This window comes from Panthera pardus, unplaced genomic scaffold, assembly GCF_024362965.1.
Source record: "Panthera pardus isolate Hobbes unplaced genomic scaffold, ASM2436296v1 HiC_scaffold_4, whole genome shotgun sequence".
In the NCBI taxonomy this organism is placed as follows: Eukaryota; Metazoa; Chordata; class Mammalia; order Carnivora; family Felidae; genus Panthera; species Panthera pardus.
Genome location: NW_026526969.1, coordinates 5,506,737 through 5,523,819, shown reverse-complemented (window position 1 = coordinate 5,523,819; position 17,083 = coordinate 5,506,737). Strand labels below are relative to the sequence as shown.

The following is a 17,083-nucleotide window of genomic DNA, read 5'->3' as shown; positions in this document are numbered from 1 at the left end:
ACCACTCCTCTAAGGGCGCCCCCCCCCCCCCAGAGTAGCTCTTCCCTAAGGTAAAATATGGAAACACTACAATAAATTGCACTATGTCAAGTTTTCTTTACCCCCTGCCTTGTTTTAAAGTCCCCAAACTCAGGGGTAGATGTCAGTTTATTGTATATACATGTAAAAGTAATTTTGTGTATAAGTACACATGTATGTGTATATTTAGTTTCACAAAAATATATGTGTTTGCAGCATGCAGCATTATAACGAATATTTGAAATACACCTACATCATATTTCCAAAGAATCCCTCCTCCCCCGCCCCATCTTGGTGTTTCAGTTTTGGGGAGTTTTTTTTTTTAAACTGCTGCCTAACCTTTCTTAGTTTGATTTCTTTCTCTCTCTGTCTCTCTGTCTCTCTCTCTGTCTCTCTCTCTTAATAACTGTCTCCTGTTGTCATTTGGTTATTCATCGTGTCTGCCTATTTCATACTACTCAAAATGTCTGTCTTCATTGCTTCTAAGATATAAATTGATGATTCTCATGAGTATTTATTTCATACTTCATTTGTTAATCTCAATTTCATATACATATTTCTTTTATTAATATAATTTTACTAACCTAAAAGCAATTTTGAATTGTTTGTAGTCAGCATTAAATAATTGAATTTAATTGTTTTTTAGTTAGAAGTCTCATTAATTTTCAGAGAAGAACATCTTACGAACATATAAATATTCTACACACTCAGACCTTTGTCCTTTCTGTAGAGAATAAGAGAAATAGATGATTATAAAAATTATTAGAATAAAACTTCTAAATAGGACCAGTAACCCATTAGATTTATGAATCCTTAAAGCAGATACAGACTATATTAAAATTGTTTAGAAAATAAATGCTTGCTTTTATAGCAAGAGACCTTTAAAGACAATCATGGAGTAAACGGCTTGTGAGCCTAACGCATGTCAGTCTCTTCAATCCTAACTCTTTGGAGGGAGAGATAAATCTTGGTTCTTTGAAACTAAGACCTACGCCAGAAGTTTGATTTGCCATCCTGATTTATTAACGAGTAGTAGCGTTTCTTTACTATGTTCGGAAGACCAGTGAAATGCCAGAAGACCGTGCAAAGTAATTGCTTTTCAGGCTGTCCTTTTCCACGGCATATACATTCAGGCACATGATATGGATCAGCCTTAATTAAATTGATAATTAACTTTTTATCCATACATTAAGGAAGGTAAACTCTAAGTGTGATATTAACAAGGAAGGTCAGATGAGAACTTACACACACATCTGTTTGATAAGCATATCGTATATTTTTTCTGGAAAGATGACCGCGAACCGGTGGATACTAGTTAAATACCGTTAGAAGATAAAATGTACTGTGTAGAAAAGTGCACGGGCATGGAAATAGTGCCGTTGGTTTTTTGTTTGGTTTGCTTTGAAGCAAGTGACCTGAAAAAAAGACCCCTACTGTAGTAAGTTTTGAGGTTGGAAAATCCCTGCCTTTCATGAACAGAGCAAGTTGGAAAGGAAAAGTGTATCTAGAGACTGGTGTTCGTTTTGTTTTGGAAAATTCTGTGCTTTAGAGCAAATAAATGAAGGTAATCCTACTTGCCTGGGGATAACTTTGATTTTCTCCCATTGTGTCTTTTTGCGCTTCCCAAATAGTTTCTAGAAAAGGAAAAAAAAAAAAAAAGAACTTGCCATCAAGTAAGTTTGTTAGATTTTCCATCGCACTTTATCGTTGATCTCTGTTTTTGAAATTACGTAGGGATAACGAAGAGGCCCATTTGGCATTACCGCAGATGCTGACCTAGGATCACAGCCCTGCCCATCGCTGGCGGTGTGCTCCTACTCGTGCACCCCCGTTTGTCCCGGAAGTCAGTGTACGCATCCCGGCTCGTATGGCTTTGGTCTGGGAAACAGCCTCCCGAATAATGTGACCAAGCCTGCCTTCATGTAGCCAACATCATGCCCACATTTTGGAGGGACCAGACTGCTGACAGGTCTTTGCTAAGTGTAGAGAAAATCATATTTCAGAATTGTTGGGTTTAGCATGTTAATAAAGGAAAGTTCTCTTGCCTCAAAAGAGAGGTTTCCTTATCATACACTCGTCTCAGGGCATCGGTCGCCAAACCTGAGCCATTCACACATGTGCGTTCTGCTGTGGCCTCACTTCCTGTTCGTGTCTTACCCTCGTTTTTTCTTTAAGGTGATTGTAAAGAGATTCACTTAGAAATTAATCCTTCATCTTCTTCAGTAAAACTGTGTTTGAAATACTCGATTTTATTTCTCGTGTACATGGAAACGTACACATAAATATTTCAACCCAGGAATGTAGTCCCACACGGACTGTAATTGGAGAACAGTTTTAGAGCTTCAGCAGCCGGATTACTCGTCGTCCTCTGTTGGTATCCTTTTCTGTGATATTCATGTGTAGGACCTTCGTAAATTTTGGGCTACCACTTGTAATTAGCACTCCACTGCTCAAGTACTCATGTCGTCCTTCTGTGGCTACCAGGCGGCTTGTATGTGCCCCAGCCGCATAGGTGCCAAGGACTGAGGAGTGGACGAGATAGGCAGGTCCACCTGGAGGGTTCTGGGCAAGACGTTCTGTCCTTCACTTTGAAGATACAACGCTGCTTTGTGCTCCTTTGTGAGAGACCGAGAGCAGGCCAGAGCAGAAGCCGGAAAACCGGCTTAGCAGGCTGTTGTAGGTAGCCACGCAGGGCTGGCTGTCTGTCTGGGAACAGGAAGGTGGCAGTGGAGGTAAAAGTGGGTGAATTCTGGGCGTGTCCTGAAAGTGGAGCCCGTAGGCTTTGCTGTTCGTCAGTGTTTACTTGCTGTGCTGATCGTGCAAACGTTCCTGGCACGTTCACAGGGTCTGGATGATTGAGGTTAGTATTTGAAATGTTTGTGTTTTCACTTTTGTAACTGCTAAAGAGTCACTTAATGAAATTGCAGTTATTTATGTAGAGATTAGAATTTTAGAGGAGTTGGGACCTGGGTCCATGGGTGAAAACTGGTATCCATTAATTTGAAACAGGTAATGTAATTCTTAACGGCTCTGCCTAATTTCGAAGGGGATACAGTGCCTAGTTTATTTCAATTCTTAAAACATAGCTATCACATTGTATGATGAAAACACTAGCATTTGAGTATGTTGCATATAAGAGTATCAGAAAATTTGTTTCATGTTCTATTAATGCATTCAGCTTTAAGAATGCCATAATACATTTGATCTCAGAAGTCTGTATTGTCCCTAGATGTGTTTGTAAATATGTTGCAAAAAAGAGACCGGGGGTTTCTAAATATAAGTATCGAGTCCCGGGAGGTCGCTGCCTTTTTTCAAGATGCGGTGGGTGCTTGTGTTAGTACTGGCAACGTGGCGCCTAAATACTCGCGCGTAGCAACCTTTTCGCATTAAAATATTTTGAAATTTATCTTACAAGCTTTTAGTATCGATGAAGTAAACCTTTTCAATTTGGGCTTGAATTTGAAGCTCCCTGAACTTGTGTGTCTTTTAACACAAAAGTGGTGGCTCCCACATTATAATGTGGGAAATACCACGATAATTAGGACGCCAGCGTTCTGTCTGCGGGGCCTGGTTAGAAGATAGAGGCAAACATTTAGAGCTCTATTTGGTATTTTTCCTGCAGAGAAGTAGGTAATTTTGATCCTTTGTGGAAAGGATTTCGAGGTCAAGAATAACATTTTCTCATGCTCTTCGCAAAAGAAATTACAGGTTTTTTTGTCGCAAAGAGCGGAGAAGACGACGGGAGATACGGGCAAGTTCGTAGCTGATCTTTTGATTTTGTTCCACGTGTCACATAATACAAAACACCCCAAAAGTGATTATGAAATGGGGTAGTCTTTTGCTAGAACGTGTGGTAATATATTTTATTATCACAAATAATTAAATCCATCTCTCTGCATTTGTTCACATGTATAGGTTGAACGTCATTATTTCTGGCTGGAGAGAAAGAAATGAGATACCACTTTTTAATATGTTCCAATCTGTTCCCTCATTTGTCTGGTTCGAAAATATTCCCCTAGATTTGTCTTTGTTCTTTTTTTTTTTTTTTTTGTCTTGATGGTTAATGAGGTTGCGTTTATAAAATATGTTTATCCTATGAAATCTTTTATGGTCTAAAATAAACTGATTCAAGGGGTTTTGACAACGCTCTTGTGCCCTTTCTCCTTGGCCTCCGTTTCAAAGAGTTTGTAGTAGAGATCAATATAATAGATTGCTGGTATCTTTCATTACCACCCTCCAGCTCTCAGGTTTTTTTGTTTTTGTTTTTTTGTTTTTTTGGTTTTTTTCTCTTTCAGTTTTCATTTTATGTAATTCGGTTAACAGCTCAAATGATGACTGTAGAAATAGGTTACATTAGCCTACAGGGACAGTCCTTTTGTTTTTAATGTCATTGCTTAATGTTTTTAAAGAAATGTTAACATGAAGCATTTAAAATGCTTTGACACTTGGGTGCCTGGCTGGCTTAGTTCTTAGAGCTTGCCACCCTTGATCTGAGGGGTCATGAGTTTGAGCCCCGTGAGGGGCATAGAGATTACTTAAAAATTAAGATAAAATGATTTGACACTATTCGTAGGTGAAACGAATGTCTTTTGTTTTACCTTATACCAACTAGCATCAAAATATACTTAGGTTTCTAAAACTGGGAGTTGAAAAAGATGGGGTGGTTTTTTTCAGTATGTTTTCCCAAATGTGTCTTTTTAGGTTGAATTTAATTACTTGATAGTCTTTTATAGCCTCTTGACCATTTTTATAGCCATTTGACCACTAATCCTTGTAGTAATTAAATAAGCCCAGATGACACGGGCTAGTTTTATTTTACTAGTGGTTTGTAACTTTGAAATCTTCTATGGTAGGTTTCCTTTTGTTCTGGATTTGAACAAGGGTTTCTACAGTGGCAGTTAGCACCTGGAAGTTATAGTGTCGTAAATCGTTCATCTGATAACATTTCCCTAAAGTAGCATCCCCTAAATGTAGCGTCTTGGTCTTTCCCAGCTCATAAAGGTGTCCTGATGTGACTTGATCTGGTATTGGTGATATTGGTGACTTTTTCTCCTATTGGATAAAATAATCAGTAAATGATTTCAGGTTACTGGAATGTTGGTTGGCATTAGAGGAAGAACCCAGAGTGCACGAACCAGGGGGACAGCGTCTGTTGTGCTCTCTGCTGCTGTGATGGGACCGACATACAAGTATTTTAGGCTTCGGTCAAATTTCCCCTTGTACGTTAAATGTACATTCCAAGGACATAAAAGTTACATGTGGCTGTCCCAGGCAACGTTGTATATTTGGCGAGATTTGGATTTCTTGTTGCCTCTGCGAGAGTGACGCGTTAGTCTGCTGGTGTGAGTGCCGGTTGGAATGTGATCTCGGGTGCTTTGACGAGTGCTGTGACGTGGTCACTTAGCTTTCCCTGCGCCGGTGTCTTGAACTGTCAGGCGACAGTGAGAAAGACCTAAAAGGGGACCTGTCTTACCTGCGTGGCATCTTTTGGTGACGGCCTTTAACACAGTGGCTATTTCCCCTCTACCCCATATTTAGTTTCCAGTATGGATTTCTCAGAGTGAGGTTTTGAGTAATTTATGGATGAGCTTTGAGCATCACTCTTAGTACTGTGCCACGTGACATTTTCAGGGGCTAGAGAAAAGATGACGTTGACAGCTCTTACTTTATTCAGATGTCCTTAATTCACGTACTAGCTGAAGTCCTAGCAGAGTTGAGCTGCAGACCTGTCCGTGAAGAGGTTGGCATGAACTCACGCTACAAACGTCTACAAACATCTTAAGTAGTCCACGTTCCGTGCTGAAATCTCTGATTGCTCATTTCTGCTAGGTTTTGTCTTCACTCAGTCAGTATTATCTGTTTCACAGATAACGTAGCCGCCCTGTTTCATTAATTCTGTGAGTTTTGTGTTTGTTCCAAGTGTTCGACGTGTAGTATCCGCCCTCCCTGTTTATGCATGCCTGGATTTTGTGTAAGCTGGAGCGTTTTTCTCTTCAAGCTATATATTTCCTCCCCTTTTTCTTATGTATTTGTATAATTGTAGGTATCTGTGTCTATCAAAATCTTTTTCTTGAAAGGCTTCAAAGAAACTGTAATCCTAGGAACTGAGAGGAGTTAGGGGAGAAGGGAGATTTATGAGGATGTGATTTGAAGAGAGCAAACGAAAGAAAATGAAGTAAGGCCAAGGAAAGTGAGGAATGTTCACCTGAGCACATCACCCAAGAGTAGGGAACCTGCAGGCGTGCCTGGGAAGGAATAGGCCGAGAGGGACCCTACTGATGGCTGCTGCTACGCGCGCGTGGAAAGCCCCCTCCCCCCATCCTTTTGAATGTTGAGTATTGAGCAGACGGTGGCCCTCACTCACTTAGACCGTTCCTCCGGTGATGACGGTTTTCTTTTTCAAGATGATGATTACTCGCCACCTACCAAGAGACCAAAGAGCAGCGAGCCGCCCCAGCCACCGGTCACGGAGCCTGCCAATGCTGGGAAGCGGAAAGTGAGGGAGTTCAACTTCGGTAGGTTCTGGGTCAGATACAGGCCCCTTTGCTCTCTGTCCTTCCAAATGCTTTCTGTTCCTGATCAGAGTTCTAGCCTTTCTTTTTGGGGGGAAGGGGGTTGCTTTAAAATGTATAGTTAAAACATTGAACGTCTCCATTTTTTAAATAGCATTTTAGTATTTTAATTTGTCGTAGTCCTAAATACCGGATTTAAATTGAATGGATATAGATAGTAGTAAGTTTACATGGCACTCTAGTTTAGGTTGCAACTGTACGTGGATACTTCTTTCCACACAACTTAGACGTGTTTTAGAAGGTTTCCTGAACGACCTTGGAGCCCTCCCTCTTTTCTGCCTCCACCGTACAAGTGTTTAATCGGACTGGTCTTTTCTGTCCTGCTTTTCAGAAATTACCAGGCTAAAAAGAGGTATTCAGTAAGAAGTGTTTCAAAAATAAACTGTAAACCATCTCTTAAAATCTCTTACTGGACCAATTCTAAGAACCACAAAAAAGGGAAAAGTTCTTGAGAAAGCAGTAACATTATATAGATGGAGTTGGATTATTAGCAGTTAGGACTGGAGTTACCTGGCCACCTCATTCGGTGCAGTGTGTGACGCTGGATTTCAGGGTTGTGAGTTCGAGTCCCACGTTGGCCGTAGAGATTATGTAATAAGAAATCAGGGGAGGTGCTTGGGTGGCTCGGTCAGTTAAGTGTTCAGCTTCGGCTCAGGTCATGATCTCGCGGTCCTTGGGTTCGAGTCCCACGTCGGGCTCTATGCCGACAGCTCAGAGCCTGGAGCCTCCTTCGGATTCGGTGTCTCCCCTGCTCTCTGCCCCTCCCCCGCACTCTGTCTCTGTGTCTGTCTCTGTCTCTCTCAAAATGAATAAATAAACGTCGGGGGAAGAATTAGAAAAAAATTAATTTGAATGTATGATGTAGAAAAGAAGTCATTAGGTGTTGGGTCATCTCAACACAGCAGTGCCCCCAACGGGGATTCCTCATTGAGATGTAACTGTGACTCCCAATTTTTCAGAGAAGTGGAATGCTCGAATTACTGATCTCCGTAAACAAGTGGAAGAGTTGTTTGAAAGAAAATATGGTAAGTCTGAACTCAAAAATTCTTGAGTAGTTTGTTGAAAAGCATTTTGATAATGGGGTTACTTTTCAACCAGTCAGTGTACAAAAGGCCGCTTCTCCCAGTGAAGTGTGCCTCACTTGCATATGTGTCCGTCGCAAGGTCATGGGTAGGGTCCGTCCAGATGTTACAGACCTTGTCACTAGGAAGCCTAGGGAAAGTTTTGTTTCTGTGGTTATCGGTTAGCATCTCCTGTAATCCTTCTGCTTGCGCGTTTGGGCGTTCACGTACATATTTGTTGCACCCTGGACAGCTAATTGAAGATAAAATTCTTCAGTCACAGTCTTTCTTAATCCACTGTGTTAAGTCCAGTATTCAACTAGATGTCCTTATTTGCTCTGCTATTGATGCATAATTGTTTAAGTTAGGTCTCACATTCTCCTTTTCTTTCCGTATTCTATCCTCCATCTATCTTTAGTGACCAACCAGTGTTATTACTGGTCGGCATATATTAAATTCTCACCTAAAAATAGCAACCATCGCTGGAGAGTATCAGCTGTTTCGCTGTGTTTTTATTTGGAGGATTCTTTACTTTGCAGTTCACTGACGGTCTTTAAATGGGTCAATATATTGAATTTTTTAACTTGAAAATCCTATTTTTAGGGTGCTCTCCGGTATCACTGAATTGCTTTGGGTGAATTTCTTACATGATAAACTACACTGACATTATTGACTTTACTAAACTTGACATAATAGCTCCTGTATCCTTTCCATGGATGACAGCTGACCTGTCAGCGAAGATTTAGAATGAGAGGAAGTTCAGTAGCAAATTCAGTAACTTGCCCTTAATGCATTCACTTATTTCCTGCAGGTTCTCTTAATAGTTCTTCCTCTCCAGAAGCCGTAGCTTTTTGCCTGTGGTTTTAATCGGCCCACTTCAGAGCAGAGACTCCCCTAATTCGCTCTACATTAAGCACTGTCCCGTGCTGGTAAGGTCCCGGGCCCTGGGACAGGAGGCTTGGCCGTTCCCCTTCATCCTCTCCGAGCCTTGCTGTCCTCTCCTGTGAAACGGTCAGGAGAGCGTAGATGTGCTGGGAAGATGTGAGGAGACAGACAGCGTAGTGTGTGTAAAGAGCTTCCTGTAAGTGGTGTGTAAGCACAGAGAAGGTGCTCGCTGTTTATAGCTGTGTTATTATAGACTTAACGCAGTCCTGTTTCGAGGAAGAAGAATTTACTGTCCTAACAGTTTTATAAATCTCACAAAGAGAAGCACAGATTATGTTTTTGCTTTTGTTGTGATGGTGATTCGTTTCATTAGTTTGCATATGAGAAAATAATGCTTACCAACCATTATGAGATGAGAGGCACGGTATTCACATTTTACAATTTGAAACCTTTTTAATGGTAATCGCCCCAAGGAAAGATATTTTCCTTGTTCTGTGGGAACAGGATTTTCGGGTGCACGGTGTAAACAAAGGATATTAACCGTGACTCCGTATTAACGTGTACCGTGGTGAATGTGAAACTCAAGTACGAGTATTAATGTTCGGCAAACAGACGAATTTCACATAAATTACTAGCAAAAAGGAGCAGCTGTTCTGCTGAGGGGGATTCCCGCGGGAGGAGAAGGAAGAAAGGGAGTGCACAGAAGTCATTTTCCTTTGGGGACTTGGAGCCTTTTCGCCGCGTCCTTAGCGGCTCTGCTGTTCTTACGGCGCACACTCGCTAGAAGACTTTTTCTGTGACTCCGCTGTGTTCGTGAACGAAGTAGAAGCCTTTGTGAGAAGAGCGATGCGTGTCTGCTCTGCACTCATAGGACACTTGGCGTGTGTTTGACTCCGTGTCAAAAGGTTTAGCTGTGAAAGTTTTACTACTGTCGACCAATGTGCCTGTGTTGTGGATGAGCTCACCTGATGCTTTTCTCAATCTTTTTATTCTGGAAACTTCCAAACAAAAAGAATGTAAATGATGTTCAGACCCTCTAAGTATCCACCACCCAGATTCAACAGCCGGTATTTAACATTCCAGTATTTTCCTTGTCCGCTCTCCCCTGTCCCGTCTCTTTCTGATGCAAGCCTGTTTTAATATTTTAAACCTGCGGTGTCCCGGACATCATGTCATTTTAGCTCTATCAAGTCTGTATTCAAAATGGGGAATCGAGGGGGTGCCTGGCTGGCTCATTCAGTAGAGCGCGCCATTCTTGATCTTGGGGTCGTGAGTTCGAGCCCCACCTTGGTCATAAAGCTTACTCGAAAAAAAAAATTTGAAAATGGGGAGTTGGGTGAGAGGAAAGCATGGTCTTAATATCAGCTCCACCATCACACCTGGAAACACTACCCTGCTGTTTAGAAAACCTGATCCTTTGCAGTTTGTTTGATGGAATCACCAAGGTCTTTCTCCTTCTATTTGATTCCTAAGAGTCTCCGTGCTTTTTTGACCTGTAGCTGCTATATTATTTTGCCTTTGGATAAATCAATCTTGGCAGAAGCTTTCCAATTAAGAAAATCCTCTGCGTGAGTTATTTCATTAAAAACTCTTTTCTTACACTAAAGTTTATTGTTGAAAAATTTTACTGTATGTGTTAGCTGATGTTTACCAACGTGTTTTTGTGGCTCATGGGTGGTTCAGGTTTCAATAGGACATCTGGCTGCATCTACATGACTCACAATAATCCACTATTTGATTGCAGATTGGGTTAGAGTACCGGCACCTTTGGTGTTCTTTTTCTTTTAGTTCTTTTGTACTATTTTTCTTGTGATGATTCAGTTACAGTAAGCAGAAGTAAAGATAAAGCTACAAAACGTACAGAGCAGTACGTGTTCATTTATTCTGTTGTACAATCTGTGGTTAATCCTTGTCATTGAATGATTTTTCCTTTCTCTTTTTATCCTTAAAGCTCAAGCTATAAAAGCCAAAGGTCCTGTGACGATCCCGTACCCTCTTTTCCAGTCACACGTTGAAGATCTTTATGTAGAAGGACTTCCGGAAGGAATTCCTTTTAGGAGACCGTCTACTTATGGAATTCCTCGCCTTGAGAGGATATTACTTGCAAAGGAAAGGATTCGTTTTGTGATTAAGAAGTAAGACTGTGGACTCTCATCTTTGTTCTTTAGTGCATCTTTCTATATTGTTACCAAACATTCATCAATCTCTAGGACTATATCTTAATTAGATTGAGTTATATATTGTTTTATTTACCACTTTTGAATGTGTCTGTGGACAAGATTTTCGTGGTCATGCCCAGGGTTGGCTCTCGGAACATGAATACCTGCCTGTACATGATTCCCACGTAGCCGTCATGTTCTTTTTCCAGTTTGCTGCTAAGTAAAGGAATCAGTATAATATAAAAAGTAATGCAGTACCAACTAATATTAGTAAAACAGTGTCTTGATTTTAGATTTGAATTAAAAAAAATTTTTTTGTAATGTTTATTTATTTCAGAGAGAGAGAAAGGGAGAGAGTGAGTGTGAGTTGGGGGCAGGGGATGCAGAGAGAGAAAGGGAGACACAGAATCCGAAGCAGGCTCCAGGCTCCGAGCTATCAGCACAGAGCCCAATGTGGGGCTCAAACTCACGAGCCTTCGAGCTGTGAGATCACGACCTGAGTCCATGTCAGATGCTTAACTAACTGAGCCACCCAGGTGCCCCTTGATCTGAATTTTTAAAAACATATATGGAAATGCATGTAAGTTATAAAATTAAAAATAAGTGAAACCATGGAAGAATGGAAAAAAAGCCTAAGGTAGCAGAATGCTATAAATTCCCTAAGGCCTGGCATAAAGGGTCCAATAAGGAGCTCTTATAAAAGCATCAGTGCAACAGTTGTGATTGGGAACGTAAATGCTTGCGTTTAAAACTGGCAGCCACATGACACACTCATAGTTTCCTCTGGGATTCTGTTAAGATTAAAGTGAAAGGTTTACAAAACTGAGGACATTTGCAACAGATTTCAGCCAATGAAGAAAGATGGAAGCTTCCTGTTACATCCGTGAAGCAAGTGCTACATGTATTTATAAAGGGGAACGGATGGAGAATAGTTTTTCGGAAATTATAAAATATAATTGCTACAATATAAGTTTTCACTTAAAAGGCTGGATGCTGGTTAGTCCTGTAAATTGTAAAAGTTGTATGTATGAGACATGAAAATGTTGAGTCTTTATCTAGTGACATCCCACTTAGAAGTATCAAAAATGAATAACCGTTGTTTTCCGAGCCTGTAAAAATTACAGAGCGGGCTAAGCATGAGACAAAGAAAGCTGTATACCTTGCCACACCTCATGATGTCCTAGTGCCCTAAGGATAAGGGAAAAAAATCACTAGGTTTTAGAGAATAAGACCAGGTTATTCATAAAGAATGAACCGTCGCGGTGATGGTAAGCTTGCTTTACGCAGCAATGGATATTAACGCTGTCAAGCCATTCTCCCTGTTTTCTAAGTGCAAATGATGGGAGCCAGCCAAACTTGCCAAGCATTTGTGAAAGGAAAGAGAGACTTTTTGACATGGGAGAGGTGGGGTGGCAGTTAGGATCTGCAGCAGTAAGGGCCAGAAATCCCTAAGTCAGTCAACCTGATACAGTTAACGATGCTTCTCTCGCCTCATGAGGAGGTCAGAGGTAGGATGGTTAAAAGTGGTACTTGGAAAAAAAAAAAAAAAAAGTGGTACTTGGACCTCTCACCAGATTCTTCCTTCCTTGGGCTGATCGTCTCCTTAGAGCAGCCGTGAACGGGATGCAGTAATCTAGGCCTCACAGCCAGGCAGTGTATGGGGAAGAGACAGTAACTGCCTGTGTTTCTCTTGGAAGGTGGCCTTACTTTCTCTGGTTGGAATTCTGTCAAGTACTTACTCTTCAACCAGGTACAGGCACGAGAAAGAAGCTGTTATGGGTTTAGACCAAGAGGTACTCCTGCCCCAGGGAGGGCCGCTGGGTTCGCTTCTTTTGGAAGACATGGCTTTCATTTTAAGTCCTTCCATTGGAAGTGAGTCTTTTTGAATTTGTGTGCATATTATAACTGATTTTGAAACTTTTTCCTGACATAGCTTGAACTATAAACGGTAAAGTGACTAAAAGTAGTGGGATGATAGTATTGTTGGTAGACGTGTCCAGCTTCATCACGTTGGGAACACTGGTACTGTTGAAAAGGTGAGGAATTTAACGACCACTCTGATCAGAGATGACAACCAAGCATGCTGGCCTCTCGGTGTTCAGTGAGGGGATGACAGCTTTTGAGATTTAACGAAGGATGGAAAAGACCCGAGAGGCACCGCAAGATAATAAGTGAGCTGTCCTCCTCAGAGAGGAACTTGTTGCTAACCGTTAGTTTTCCTTCAAGTACGTTGTAGTTTCAAGATGCGGTAGGCTCCAGAAATTGAATTATAAACCAGATGGCGGCCCTGTAAACGCTACAGCCCTGACCCTGGCCAAGAACCATAAACAGGCGTCCCCTTCCCCCTGGATGTTGATACATAAAGAAGTTTGATGTTTTAAGAACTCTTTTGTACTGTCATTTTATTGGGTTGTTTCTAACGTTAGAGGTTTTGAATCTGTGTTTAAGTAACACTATTTAAAGAACACAGGCAAATTATTTTATTAGGTGCTGCTCTCATTTGCTAACTTTAAAGTGTACAGAACTATGTTTGGATGTTTAAATGTTAATGCAGGCTTATCACGGGATGCTCTATGCTGCCCGCATCCTGTTTCGAGTCCGTTCAGTATATTCCTTCATGGCAGGCCATCCTCCACATTTGGAAGGGACTTCTTAAATAAGCCTTTCCCTAACGGTTACTGTGGTTAGTCTGGATATATGTAAAGTCTTTTGTTTATTTAGAAGGATATTTCTATAGAGTTTAGCAGAGTTTATAGGTCACTAATGTTATTTAAATATTATATATGCACTATTGACTCTGTCCTGTGCTACTTTGCAGCATTTCTGAGATGGTTGTTAAAATAGGCACAGTCCTGCTGATATCTGAGCCAGTTCCCAATCCCCCCACTAGCAACACTGGACTTTTGACCATTACATCAAAATGGAATGATTGCATATATAAGTTGGATTATGGGAATTCTGTGATCTAGAAATTATTTCCTGGGAGGTTTCTGTAATTACCAAAAAGAAAACCAAATCCCAAAAAACTTATAATCTGTCTCGCAAATGTGTTAGTATTAAAATATATTTAGTGTCCTTATAACCAATTTATAGATACGTTGAACTGAGTGAGTCTTGAATATACTGTAAAATTAAAGGATCTCACTTAAAGTTTTTATGTTCGCTTCTTTTGGTGGTAACGCTTTTTATAAGATCCCTTTGGGTTGTAAAGTGAATGAAGGACACATGGTCCAAGAAGCACCTTATTGAAACAATTTGCAATTTCCATTTTGTTTTGTTACTCTCTGGAAATCTCTGGAAATTAAGGTTTAATTGTGCTCAAGAGCCCAGATTGTCTCTTCGTTTTAAAACTGGCCTTCACGACTGAATATCAAATAAGTGCTAGTGGTTACTATTTTTGCCATATATTGCCTGGTAAATACTTAGTACTTTTTCCTCACCTTTCAGACATGAACTTCTGAATTCAACACGTGAAGACTTACAGCTCGATAAACCCGCTTCAGGAGGTAGGTCTCCAGTCTTGTTTCAACCCGTGTGTCAGATCAGGGCGCCTGGCCGGCTCAGTCAGTGGAGCCTGACACTCTTGATCTCCGGGTCTTGAGTTCAAGCCCCACGTTGGGTGTGGAGATTACTTTTTTTAAAAAACCGTGTCAACTCAGAACATTATATACAAGAAATAGACGGTATCGAAATACTGTTCTCTGCTCCCTAGAAGAATCCCCTCATTTTGTTCCTAACGATCTGTTACAAATACGGGCAGACACCCCACACCAGGTAGACCGAAGGAGCAGTGCCTGGTCTACTTGCGAGATGTGAACATGTTCCCTGGCACAGTGTTCCGGACGGTGTGTCGTTGCCCAGGTCTGTGTCGGTCGACTGAATCCTCACTCGTCACCATACACGTCTCATGAAAGGGTTTACTTCTTAGAGCGCAGGGCCACGGGTGTCATCACTGAAGTCGGTGAGCCGTGTTTCGGGGGCAAGACAAGCGCAGTTGGTCCTCTTCCTTTGGCTCTGGAGGGCCAGGGGGTGGGGACGTAAGACCGCAAGTCCCGTCACTCCCAGCTGATGTAACGGAAAGATTGCGTCCTGTTTTCGGTCTTATCCTATCCCTACACGTATCGTCGTGCAGCTCACCTGTAGGCTGTTCTGGAGTGAGCTGAACTCTGATGTTTCCTAGTTGTGTTCATGACACTTGAGAGTAGCCGTGTAAAATTACTCTTCAGTGATCCGTTTCCATTTTTTCATTGTTTGAGTTGTTCTTACTCTTTTTATTCAGTGTCAGCACTGTTTTTAAGAAACACTTTCTGAAATCTCAGAAATAATCTTCGAACAGGGAGGCCTGGCTGGCTTAGTCCGTGGGGCAAGCAGCTCTTGAACTCAGGGTTGTGAGTTCGAGCCCCACATTGGGTACGGAGCCTACTTAAAATAAAATTAACGAGTTAAAAAAAGAAACTCTTCGAACAGAGTAGTAGTACTGCCCAAGTTACAATCATAATACTTAGTTAACCTGGCTTAGTGATTCCATCAGTCTGAGGACGCGTGTGTATCTGTTCCTGTTACAGTGAAGGAAGAGTGGTATGCCAGAATCACTAAATTACGAAAGATGGTAGACCAGCTTTTCTGCAAAAAATTTGGTAAGTCTCATTTTCCCCGTGATTAAACTGTATTACTGAATACATTTTCCCAGTTCTGCTTTAAGAAAGTAAAACAGTGAATATGACTCCCCTCTACTGTTTCTTAATTGGTGAATAGCATACATTAATCGTAAAAAGGTTTCAGCACAGAGGAGAGGACAGTGCGCCGAAAGCCCCGGGAGCTCTTTCGGGGGGGGGGGGGGACTCCTGCACGTGGGGAGCTGATACAGTGCAGGGGATCTCGCAGCCTTGGAGTCCTTTTTCAGCGGATCCTGAGCAGCACTTGCTGTGACTCTTCGTAGGAAAGGAGGCCTTCGGTCACAGTCTGTCACCGAGGGGCTGGGTATCGGAAACCGCGGAGTGACCCACACCGTTTTCAGCTTGTTTCCCGGCCTTGCTGGCTTGCATCCCGAAACGCTGGCCCTTGGGTCGATTTGTCACGCGTGGCATCTTTTGTTCCCTAGGATTGCTCTCCCCTGCTCTGTCCCGCCTCTCAGCGGCCTTCAGTGGCTGTGTTTCTTCCTTTTCTTTTGTTAACCGATTTAAACTATTTACGTGGACAGTTTCGAACCTTGTTGACTGTTGCTGTCTTCCTGTCTCAGTGGCCGCTGTCCTTTTCACTCACGATGATACCTCCCCTTAGTTCAGTGTTCACATCTTGGAGAGCTGCCTGGCAGCTGAGTCCTGAGCCCCGCTTCTCTTTTCCTGCTTTGCTTTCTCTGCAGGTAATCCCTCTCTATCTCGGGGTCTTACACATTATAGATTGTCTATGCCCTGCTGGCTTCCGCATTAAGCTTCTAGCCCTGGAAACTCCATCTAACACCAGACACCTTTATTTTTATCTGCCTGTTTGATATCTCTGCAGACATCACACATCCTAATCAGAGCCTTTGCTGTGCCCCCTCCCCCATAATATGTTCCTTTCCCCCATCCTGTCCCTCCATTGTCCGGGCCAAACCCCTAGGAGCGACCCTGGATTTCTTGATGGTTACAGGCCTCCTGCTGACTGTACCTTCGGCCCACCCCAGATCCATACCCCCTCTTTCTCGGCTGCTGTCCCTCACTGCTGGGAAAGCCAGGGCCGCCAAGCAGCTAGATTTTAATCTCCTCGCCAACAAAAAATGGAGGCCTGTCCCTTCCCTGTTTTCCATTCGGTGGCCTTCCTTTGTTCTTGGAATAAGCTTCTCAGTCCCTGGTCATGGCCACCGGCCCCCCCCCCCCCCCCCCCATCTTCTGATGTCGCCTCATGGTACTGGCCTACTTGCTCACTTCCTACCAGCTGTAATGACCATCTCCCTGTCCTTTATTTTTCCAAGGTCACGTCCTCCTGGGGAGGGTTGCACTGCTGCTACCTCAGATCTTTCCGTGCCTCTCCGTTTCAGTGTGGCCGCTCTGGTGGGGTCTTTGCTGGGTCACCTGTCTGCCATACCCCACACCTTGTCGCGTTTTCTCTCCGCACAGCGCCTAGCGGTTGTCTTCTGCCTCCCGCTACCACACGCTAGATAATGACAGCCAGGACCCCGCGTGTCTCATCTGCTGGAACCGTGCGTGGTGCTGGAGCACAGATTTCTGGGTGGACGGGTCGGTCTCACTGAAGTGTGGCTAGAGCCATGAGAAATCACCGAGCCCCTCGGTCGTGTAGTGCACGTTGGACTCCCTGACAAGACCCGCAGACGTGTGGGAGGACCCGGCTGGCCTGCACTGGGGAGACCGCAACGGGGGGAGGGCGGGGGTGGCTGGCACAGGCCTCA

At 42.7% G+C, this 17,083-nt stretch overlaps 1 protein-coding gene across 6 annotated transcripts in view; it reads left to right on the top strand.

Annotated features, from left to right (window-relative positions):
* The window catches only part of GTF2I (general transcription factor IIi), a 107,791-nt gene that overhangs the window by 63,545 nt on the left and 27,163 nt on the right, over positions 1–17,083 (top strand). For all 6 annotated transcript variants that reach the window (XM_053893991.1, XM_053893988.1, XM_053893990.1 and 3 more), the window contains 5 exons: positions 6,423–6,533; positions 7,550–7,615; positions 10,488–10,671; positions 14,143–14,201; positions 15,261–15,332. In XM_053893991.1, the coding sequence (XP_053749966.1) occupies positions 6,423–6,533; positions 7,550–7,615; positions 10,488–10,671; positions 14,143–14,201; positions 15,261–15,332 (492 nt within the window). The remainder of the gene's footprint in view (positions 1–6,422; positions 6,534–7,549; positions 7,616–10,487; positions 10,672–14,142; positions 14,202–15,260; positions 15,333–17,083) is intronic.